The following is an 11,784-nucleotide window of genomic DNA, read 5'->3' as shown; positions in this document are numbered from 1 at the left end:
CATCTTTTTGTTTGTATGTATTTTTAGAAAATGTTTATTGTTTTTGTGTGCAAAAAAAATTAATAAAAAAAACAGACTGTTAAAAAAAAATTCACATACTACAAAATTCACCCATTTAAAGTGCAAAATGCAATGGTTTTTAGTATATTTATAGAATTGTGCAATCATCACCACAATCAATTTTAGAACATTTTTATCACTCCAAAAGGAAACCCCATATCCTTTAGTTATCATCCCCCAATTCTGCCACACACACACACCCCAACTCTAAGCAATCACTAATCTACTTTATGTCTCAATAGATTTATCAGTTCTGGACATTTTATATAAATGAAATCATATAACATGGTCTTTTGTGACTAATTTTTTTCAAAGTTCATCCATATTGTAGCATGTAACAATGTTTCATTGCTTTTGGTTTACCATTCATCAATTGAGGGATGTTTGGGCTATTTCTACCATTTAGCTATTATGAATAATGCTTCTATGAACAGTCATGTCAAGTAACTCTATGTTTAATGTGTTGATGAAATGACAGACTGTCTCCCACATTGGCTTTACCATTTTGCATTACCAAGAGCAATGTATGGAGGGGTTCCACTTTCTCTATACTATCACCAACACTTGCTATTTTCTGTTTTATTATTATAACCATTCCAGTGGGTGTGAAGTGGTGTCTCATTGTGGTTTTAATTCGCAATTCCTTGATGACTAATGATGTTGAGCATCTTTTCCTGTGCCTATTGCCCATATGTTCTTCGAGAAATGTCTAATACAAAATTCTTTGTCCTTTTAAAAACTGGGTTGTCATTTTATTAGTGAATTGTAAGAGCTCTTCATATATTCTAGATACAAGTGCCTTATCAGATAGACAACTTGCAAATAATTTCTCTCATACTGTGGATTGTTTTCTCACTGTCTTGATAGTGACCTTTCAAGCACAAAAGTTTTTATTTTAATGAAGCACAATTTATAAATTTGTTGTTTTGTTGCTTGTACTTTTGGTGTCACATATAAGCATCCACTGTCAAATCATAGGTCACAAAGCTTTATCCTTGTTTTCTTCTAAGCATTTTATAGTTTTAGCTCTTGTATTTAGGTGTCTGATCCATTTTGAGTTAACTTTTATATAAAGTAAAATTCCAACCTCATTATTTTGCATGTGGATGGACAGTACCATGCTATCTTGATTATTTGGTAAACCTTTACATTTTAAAGGTATTGGTTTGTTCTGTGCTGATCTTTTAAAAATTTTTATTATTTTTTCACATTTTATTTATTTATTTTCTATAATTTATTTTTATTAATCACAACAATGGCACATGCATACCAAATATAGAGAAATATACTAATAAAATATGTAAAGGGTCTACTCTCACTGAACATTTTCCCCAAGCAATATTAACGGTTTACTGTATATTCTTTCAGACATTTGTATATGATAATGCAGTAGCTAGAGCTATGACAGATAGAGATAAATGCATAATGACATGATCAACACACACACACAAACATATACACATACACACACGTATATATATAATTATCAATATATAATATATACAATATAATTATATATATAATTATATATAATATATAATTACACTGCACACTAGCCTGGGCAACAGAGTGAGACCTTGTCTCAAAAACAAAGAAACAAACAAACAAAAAACTTTTGAATTAAAGATTTCCTGTTCTGAAATCCAGTGAAAAAAAGATTTCTTTAACTCTTTTGAGCAATGACCTAGGAAAGGGACAATTGACATGGAAAATAATTAAGGGATTAACCACCAATTATCTTTAGTTCTCCCCAGCATTTTCCTCAAACTATCCTGACTTAATGACTTTGAAATATAGGGAAATAAGTCTCTTAGCTGAAATGAATTGGTAACTAAACATATCTACTCAGTTATTACCTTCCCTCTTAGCTAATTCTCTAAGAACCAGCAGGAAAAATAGGCAACTACTTTCTATATTTAGATATAATGTGGCTAGGCTTTAAAAATACTTATGACATAAATATAAAGCAGTGCACTAGGCTCTGTAGTGTCTCTAAGTTGACTTAACTTTTAGTTATAAATTATCTTTCCTCCCCTAAAATGCCCAGTATTTATATCTTGTAAAAAAAAAAAAAGTTTGCAATGTCAGAGAAAACGGCTGGCAGTTGCAGAACATTTCTTTAGTATTTCCCAAGGATTTTCCACTGGATTTACCTATAAACATTCAACTACTGGAAAATAAATCTCTAGACACCTATTTGTCTTATGGGGGAAAGGAATAGGTCCTGATATGTGCAGTTGAAAATCTCAGTGACAGCTTCCCTCTTTCTATTTATTTGTGTAATAAAGTCATGACAACTTGTGGTATGAGAATTGCATGAAAGCTCAGGCTAGAGTCTCATCCCAGCCTCTCAGCAAAGTTCAGTTAATAAGTTCCTTTCCAATTATCTTAACCTGTTTTCTAGAAAGGTAAAAATCCTGTGGCTTTAATTCTTGTCACGTAAGATCCTTAAACTTTCTGCTTCCCCTGTGATGTGGCCCTCCTTTGAAATGGTAACAATACCTGGCACCGCATAAGACTAGCAAACCACAGGGACTAGCTATTCTGTATGTGCGTACACACTCTCAGTTTCAATTAAGTTGCCAAGGTTCTGCTGAGAGGAATATGAACTCATAAGTAGTGCAATAAATAGGAATGAGAGGATGGTAGGAGGTTAAGAATACAAAGACCAAGTGAAAGAGAAGCAGGGGCAAGACTGAATCCTTTCACCGGTTTGGTAGCTTGATGTTAAGGAGATTCCTTTTCTTTTCGAGTTAGAAAGCTTATGTGTCCCGGAAAGAACAAGAGATGCGCTGGGCTCTGGGCAGCTATGTAGTTGCATTTGTGATGTCTCTTTTTCTATGAGGAACCTGAGACATAGAAAGGTAAACCACTTTCCCAAGCACTTTTTGGCTGTTTAGTGGTAGACTTGGGATTTGAATTCATGTTTCTGGACTTACATACTATTGCTATTTCCATAAACCCCTGGCATCTAAGAGATGTGTGTGCAAGTCACATATGTTTTATCCCAAAGGATTCAAGATGATTTAGAGATACTAACTGGATGATTAGCTAGCAGTTATTTTTTCTTACTAAAATACATAATCAGATAATTCAAAGTCCCCAACTAGAAAAACGTTTTAAGAGTAGGTTTCCCACATAAATGTAAACTCCCCGAAAACAAATAAATGAAGATAAGATATATTTGGAAAGCGTTAGTGTGTTTGCCACTCTGAATTAACAGGAAGCTGAGCTTGTGAGAAACACATAAGTACATTATATCCATCAGGCCAAGTGAGTAATTTAAAACTCTCACACATCTTCCAGTAATATGATGCTACAGCATTTCCTGGCTTAGGGCCAGTTGATCACAGACTGGCCTGAATATCCTGCGTTTTCTCAAGAAGAGGCAGCTCAAGGATGCCAGAACTTCCTTTGTAATTTCATCCAATTCTAGAATCAAAATCCTTTTCTCTAAGGAAAGTGTGCCAGAGAGGGTTTGGGACAGGTCTTTAAAAAAGTTTTATTAGCATAAATGTTTGATGAAACCGAAATTAATAAAATAATCATATTTTCCATACCTTACCTTTCGTGACTTCCTAAGCTACAAAAGCATGATACTATTTGTTTTAGCTGGTCTTCTGGATATGCTTAGTCTCCTAACATGAATTATAGACATAACAGGAGCCTAGTACTTAATAGATGAGTCATGAGGTTGTTTAGTAATATCTTTCAAATATAACTAGAAAGTTTCTGAGTGTGATTGTGTTAGTAAAAGGGTTATTTTTAATGTGCCTGAGACATATTTACTAAGTCAAAAAATGCTAGAAATATTTGAGTCTCATGTATAGTAACTGCAGGAGAGAAAAGTAGGAAAAAATATATCAATTCATTATATTGATAAGAGCAAAAATTCAACTTTTGGGCCCATACAATATTTTATCAGTAGATACAATATCTACTGAAAAAGAGAGATTATCTTTGGTTGGTTTTATTCTGGAGCCAGAGAATTGTTGGTATCAGAAAAACTGCTCTGAAGGTAAGTCAAAAAGCTGCACATAGAAAACATGTTCATATTCTTTCATGTGTTCAAGTATGGTACCAGATGTCTGAAGACCTTGAGGCTAAGTGATCGGTTTGTTTTCTGCCTGCTATTGCTCTTACAAAAAAGCGGGGGTTGGGGGGGGCGCGTGGGGCATTCTTCATTTGGTTCAAACACGATGGTAATGTTTGTTAGAATCATAATGGAGGAAAAGCAATTCAGTCCAGAATGTCATGATAGGCAAAATTTGCTGTAGATCGCATCACCTCCTTTTTTGTTGCTATTCAGCCAGAGGGCTCTATGCTGTGTAAATTTACGCAATTCCTCACGGACAGTCAATGCATTCCTATGACTGCGTTGGCATTCCTATGACTGCAAAAGGGACCTTTTCTCCTATCTCTTACTCTCTGGTATATGCTAGTGCTCATATATGATGACTGAATCTAAGTGAATATATTAAAAAATATAAATATGTTACCACTTTCAGGCAAGAACACTTTTAGTAGCAGTCTTCTAGAGATGATACAATGCAAAGGGATAAGTTAAAAGCTGAAAATGAAAGGAAAGACTACTTGGGTATTAATGAGAACTTTTAGTACTCACGCTGTATCTCCACCCAACCGATTTTTGATATTTATTCACTCTCACACGCCTTCCTATTTCAGGTAAAGGGGTCTGTAACCAAGAATAAAATGTTATTAGATGTACTGGTACACTCTAAAAATGATTTATGCTTAAGTCCTTTAAGCTACGTTACCACTCAATGGAAGAGTAAGATAACATTATTCCTCTCTCAATTTTCTCCAATAGTTTTAATTTAAAAAACCAAATTCTTATGACATACAGAAATTTGGCAACAAATTCATGGTAGTAGACTTAACTGCTGTAATAATGGGAAAATTACAATTTGGTATTAGTAAAGTGCTTTTTCCTCCTTACAAAACCAGTTAATTGACACTAAACTTCCATGGGTTGAACATGATTTTTAAATATTTTAAAAGTCAGAGTATCTGAAATGCAGGTTAAATGTATGTCAAGGTCTCTTACGTTAAAACAAGAAAATAAGTATTTTAGAGAGTCTCACTCAAAAAGTAGAAGTTTGATTATTTCGAAGCCATGGATTGTAGGGCAACATAAATGTACAAAACCTCAAAATCCCTCGAAATTCACATTGGTTTTGCAACTTTTGACATTTACTGGCAAAACAAAAAGCACACAACTTTTTTTTTTTAATTCAGCTATCATTTCTTTTTTTATTATTATACTTTAAGTTCTGGGATACATGTGCAGAATGTGCAGATTTGTTACATAGGTATACATGTGCCATGGAAGCACACAACTCTTTAAACAGTTTCAGCAATTCACTTCTTGCACAAATTGAAAAAAGCACAGTTTATGGCCTTGACAACAGTTCAGTGAATGTGTATAGCTTTTCAAACATAAATTTCCCTTTAGGGCATAGTGAAGTAAATTTTCTTTGACCTTTTCTATGTTTATGATAATATTATCTTGAGAAAGTGTGGCACTCATTTTAAAGAAAAAGAACAGAAATCAGTGCTAGCAAATTCTATGCCAATATGTTATGAACCGTGACACAACTTTATGAATGTTACCAGGAATAGTGCCAATTGAACTGTCTCTTTTGCCCATCTGTCAGAAAATACATGAAAAATGTGCATTTCTGATAAGTCTCTTCCTTCTACCTGTCATTGAGAATCTAATGGCCTCAATTATCAGAGGAAATCACTGGAGAGGGAAAATAACATGATGGAACACAGCAGGATTAACCCAATATTAGAAGCAATCTCTTCTTTGCTATCCCTGGAAACAAATAATCAACTAGAAATAGAGAGGAGTACAGGTATATTCCTCAGTGTTATAGAATACCAAAATATGTGGAACTTCTGCTGTGAAAGCAGCATTGTTTTATGTGGATATATAATAAAGCCAATAGACATAATACACTAATGAATAAAAGTAATATTAAATGATAACTATAATAAATACAGATCAAAGTAATAATTATTATGTAAAATAATGATTTAAAAACAAATACAATATTTTCTGAGTTGTGTATCCCAGGAACACAGTCCACTAAGGGAAGAGAATACAGGCAATTTATATTATTACCTTACGAGCGTTCATCACTTTAACAGCTGTAAACGCACCAGTCTTCTCATGAAGTCCCTGAAATACAGGATAGTGATAAATATCAAATGCTGGCTAGGTAATCCAGCTATCAAGAAGCAATCAAAGTAGAAAATATTAAAATTAGTGTCGAATACATTGTATGTTATGAAATATAAAATATACACAAATGAAATATACAGTATTATATAAAAAACAGAAATATTAAATTATCAACATTTTAAAGAAATCACCATTCCACTCAAAACACTCAACGAAGGTTATGGAACAGTTTGGCTGTTTATGTCTGTAGTAACTAGTGGACATAATTGCCTACTTAAAGTTATTGCTTACTTAGTGTCTTTAATCTAGGTTTGCATGGCACCAAAGCATTTAATCTAAATGGAAACTTTCATTTAATCTAAGTGAAAATTTTCTATTGAAGATGGCAAAAAAGGAGTTGTTCTACTAAACATTTTTTCAATTGATTATGTGATACTATGCAGACATCTTTCCACTGGACTCTTCTTCAAACACAAAATATTTATCATGTTAGCAAAAATATTAGCCATACATTATCTCCATAATGATCACTAGTGTGAACGATGCATAATTAATTCAACAGCCTCTAAACTGTTTAATATGCCCTGAATCATATGAACCAAAAATATTTATAAAAGGAATAAGTTCTAGAAAATTCTCTCTTATTGAAAAGATGATGAGTTATAAGAGCTTAGATCTTACCCTAAATGCAAGTATAAGCTACAGATTTGTAATTTTTAAAGGTGAACACATAGGTTTGGAATCAGATCTCCTATTTTGTGGCTGCCACCTTCTAGACGTATTCCAAACTGTAGTCATAGAAAAAATCAGTATAACATTACTATGAGTAATAAATAGAATGCCTTATCTGATATTTCTCAGCAGAAAGTTTGATTTGGGGGCTGTACTGGGTTGAACAGTGTCCCCTCGAAAATTGAGGTTCGCCTGGAACCTCAAAATGTGACCTTATTTGGAAACAGGGTCTTTGCAGATGTAATCAAACTACGATGAGGTCATATGGATTTGTTTGGTCAATGTCCGGTTTCTTTATAAGAGGAAAGGAAGGGAGATTTGAACACAGAGACACACGGATACAGAAAGGGGTGATAGTCATGTAAAAGATAAGAAGAAATTGCAGTGATACAACTACAAGCCAAGAAATGTCAAGGATTGTTGATAACACCAGAAGCCACGAAGAGACAAGGAACAGTTTCCTCACTAGAGACTTCAGAGAGAGAATGGCCCAACGGACACCTCAACTCAGAATTCTTATGTCCAAAATTTTGAGGGAATACATTTTGTTTGTTTTAAGCCATCCAGTTTGTAGCAATTTTTTACAGCTGACCTAAGAAACTAGTACACAAGGCAGGAAAGACGGAAACTGAGCAAGGTAATGTGCTTGACTTGGGATAGGGTTCAGAGACTAGTAATCAAGGTACAAGGAAATGTCCAGAATTGGGTGAGCAGTTTAGGGTGGAGCATGCCAGCCACAGAAGACTAGAATTTTTAAAGGAAAGGAAAAAGTTACAGGTTATTGATTGATCAGGGAAAAGTAGGAACCCAAGATCAAGACCTGTCTGTTTAACCTAAAGTCTTGGGAAACAAATGCAAAGGCAAAATCAGATTTACATGAGAAGTGGAAATGAGGCAGAGTTTGTAAGGATCAATCCAAGAAGTAATACTATCAGGTTCTAGAAACAATCTTCTCTTTTATCAGACAGAAAGCATTATTTAGCCTCTTTTAAATTTTTCAAAAGAACATGAGCTTGTGTTATCTTCTGTCACTTGTCTTAATTGGGGCAGCCTGTTTGTATGGAGTCAGATTACTTTTGCTGGACAGTTATAATAAAACAGTTTTAAACTGTTCTTTTTTGTAGGATTGTAATGACACCTGAACTTAACCGAGTTTATAAAAATTACTGAGTATGTTGGATACCCTTCAGATTTATTTACACCTCTGGGAGGAATTATATATTAATATTTTTATTTATTCAGTCCTTATAACTTAGGAAGCATTGTTTTCATAATTATTCACATAAACACATAAATTATTCACATAAACACTTGCTAGTAAAATGCACAAATACAACATGTTGGCAACTGATTTGCATGCATCCCTTTAAAAAGTTACAATGCTTTCTTCCTTGATTCTAAGAGATTATTTATGAGCCACTATTATTTTGTGCAATACAAAATATTTATCAGGTTATCAGAAATATTAGCCATACATTATTTGATTTAACTGATGATCAGTAAAATATAAAATTTTGGAAGTCTAAAATCAATAGATTATGACACATTAGTGAGACAACTGAATGTCATTAAAAGATTCCAACCATGGCCATAAAACAGAAAAAAAAAAAAACAGCTTGGTTCTACCCTCATTATCTGTGATTTATTCACACTTGAAAATTGAAGTTATTTCGTCAGACAATGTATCCTAATATTGGGTTTGAAAAATATGCTCACTGAACCTACAGAGGAATAAAACTCCAGGTCTTGGAACCATGTACTGAGTTAATATGCCAAATCATTCTACAAGCCTCCATAGAAGTCTGGCATAAACAGACAATATATCATAGAAATTTGCTACTGTTAAGATAGCATTCAGAGAGTTCCCCCTATGCCTTGACTCCTCAAAAATTTTATTTTGAAATAATTTTGGACTTATAGAGTAGTTTCAAAGATAGCACAGGGGGTTCCTGTATATCCTTTCCCAGTTTCTTCTAATGTTAACATCTTACATGGCCATGCTACAATTGTCAAAATGAAGAAATTAATATTGTATAATACTCTTAACTAAATTTTAAAATTTATTCTGACTTCCCAGTTTTCTCACTAATGTCCTTTTTCTAGGACCAAACCTGGATCCTACATTCTATTTAGCTATCATGTCTTCTTAAACTTCTGCAGTCTGTGACGAGTCCTCAGTCTTTCCTGTTTTTCCTAACTGTGACACTTTTAAAGCGTACTGGTCAAGTATTTTGTAGAATATCCCTCAACTTGGGTTTGGCTGATGTTTTCTTATGATTAGATTGAGGTTATGTGAATTTTGGGGAAGAATATCACAGAAGTGAAATGCCCTTTTCATCACATCATATCAGGGGTACATGATATCTCCATGCTGATCAACGGTGGTATTAACCTGGAGCACTTGGTTAAGGTAACAACCTGCCAGGTTTCTCCACTATAAAGTTGTTATTTTTCCCTTTCATACTCTATTCACCAGAAGTGACTGATTAAGTGACTGATGTTGGTTTTGAAGAAGTATAACACTATTCTCGGGAACCTATCTAGAGAACCTAGAAGCCACCTTGAGATAAGCTAATTGTTCAGTGGTGCCATCTTGTGGTTCATTGATTATACAGAAGCTGTTTCGCGATCTTAGCTGAAGGACTTGTCATAAATGAGATGCTGAACTAGGACCTATGAATCCAGTTTTTAGGATGTGCCCTTTTTCAGTTAGAATGTGAGTTTTACGGCAAATTACATTAAAACAACATTTGTGTTAAATACACAAAAGAACACTAAAAAAGGAATTTAGTTTTAGAACGCTAAGAAAGAAATTTAGTTTTAGATTCTACATTGAGTGTTAAATAATCTCACAATTGCCTTTAACCATAGCGAATATTATTCAGGAAAATCACAAGGACAGTAGTAAATTATAAATGTGGATTTTTTGGGCTGTTTTTCCTATCAGGAATATCTGGAGTATCATACAGGAGCCACTAGCTCCACAAGATTAATAATGCTTCATTAACTAGAGTTTGAGTACAAAGAATGATCTTTACATTTTTAATTGATAAATAAAAATTGTATATATTTATGATTTATAACAAGATGGTTTGATATATGAATACATTGTGGAATGGCTAAATTGAGCTAATTAACATATGCATTACACCGCATGCTTATTATTTTTCTGTGGTGAAAACACTTAAAATTTACTCTTTTAGTAAATATATTTATAACAATATATTGTTATTAACTATAATCACCATGATGTGCAATAGATCTCTTGAACTTATTCTTCTGTCTAACTGAAATTTTGTGTCTTTTGACCAATATCTCCCCAATCCCCTGTCCCCTACCGCTACCAAACTCTGGTAACCACTATTATACTCTCTGCTTCTATGAGTTCTATAAGTGAGATCATCCATTATTTGTCTTTCTATGTCTGTCTTATTTTACTTAACATAATGTCTTCCAGGTTCTTCCATGTTGTCACAAATGACAGCATTTCTTTCTTTTTAAATAATTTTAAAGCATCACAGAAGTAGGAGAAAAAAATTCTCTTAGCTCTCATTCTTATCGTGAAAGCAACTGCTGCTTAAATACTTTGTATAAGTCCATAGGCTCTTTCATATTTGAAGAACAGAAGACAATAGGTAGTAACAATGCTTTGTAGTCATTCCTGACTCTAGATTCAAGTCTATTGGCATTTGGAATCAAGAAGTCTATCATCTTCACTTAAGAAAACTCTTTGTCTTGTCAAACTCATTCCACGCATTCAAGTTTAGTTATTAATAATAATAATAATAATAAATATTTGGGGGGCAATAGGTCAACTATTCAAAATACTTCCCGGGTACTCCACAACCTACAACAAGGTATAAAAATTATTTATTAAGTCCTGTCCTCCATGTTATTAAGATAATGAAACTCAATATTAGCTAAGAGAAGGACACATTAATTTGTCACTAACATTTAAGCATGAGTTAGACTATCAGATTAGGTAACTAAAACAGTGGCAATGAACAGTTAAGTACTGATGGAATGAGAAGGTGGAGTAAAGAAAAGGCTGGAGTCTGAGGAGTTCCAGAAGGGGTTGTTCTTCAGCCATATTGAAAGAAGCAGGTTTCTGGAATGGAGAGCAGGGAAACCATGAGTGAGCAGGGAATTTCAAAAAGTGAAGGAAGTTTTAAAAAGGGGAAGAGGATGGCAAGTTGGAAAGATAAACTGTTCTATTCACAGTTTATTGGAGAAATTTATAGTTTGTAAGATGTATACACCTGAAACAATTAGAGAATAGAACCAAATGCAAAGGCTAGTTATTAACATAAATTATTGGATCTCAAATACAGTATATTTAAACAGTTCTAGAGAAAAAATATATGCTACCATGTGAAGGACTTAAATAAAGTCCTAAAAAACTTCCCTGATTAATTTATGCTGACACAACTAAATCTGTTTTCTGGGGTTGCATTCCAAAATACAGTAATTAAGATAAACGTATATTCTTTTTGAAGTATCATTTCAAACTATCCAGGGAGAATACATATCCCTTAATGTGTTGATTTCAATTTGGCAAAGATTTGTGTTCTTAATTAATTAACTTAGATAATCAAATAAGCAGCATCATTTAGTCCACTTCCCCTGGGAAAAACGTAGTTTATTATGGTGCTGTTGTTCTTCATGGCTCTAAAATTAATATTAGCATTTTAAATCTGTCCTGTGAAAAGAAAATGTTGCATGTCCCTGAATTTAAGATACTGCTCACATACAGGGCATTGTTAAGAGGTATATATGCTGGC

At 33.6% G+C, this 11,784-nt stretch overlaps 1 protein-coding gene across 1 annotated transcript in view; it reads right to left on the bottom strand.

Moving 5' to 3' along the window:
- The window catches only part of NRK (Nik related kinase), a 139,978-nt gene that overhangs the window by 75,275 nt on the left and 52,919 nt on the right, over positions 1 to 11,784 (bottom strand). Inside the window, exons 3-4 of the mRNA XM_032756236.2 lie at positions 6,212 to 6,268; positions 4,685 to 4,756 (exon numbers count right to left, since the gene is read on the bottom strand). Of these exons, the coding sequence (XP_032612127.1) occupies positions 4,685 to 4,756; positions 6,212 to 6,268 (129 nt within the window). The remainder of the gene's footprint in view (positions 1 to 4,684; positions 4,757 to 6,211; positions 6,269 to 11,784) is intronic.

This window comes from Hylobates moloch, unplaced genomic scaffold (genome assembly GCF_009828535.3).
Source record: "Hylobates moloch isolate HMO894 unplaced genomic scaffold, HMol_V3 SCAFFOLD_7, whole genome shotgun sequence".
Classification (NCBI taxonomy): domain Eukaryota; kingdom Metazoa; phylum Chordata; class Mammalia; order Primates; family Hylobatidae; genus Hylobates; species Hylobates moloch.
The sequence above is the reverse complement of the archived record's forward strand: the minus strand, read 5'-3'. Positions and strand labels throughout refer to the sequence as shown.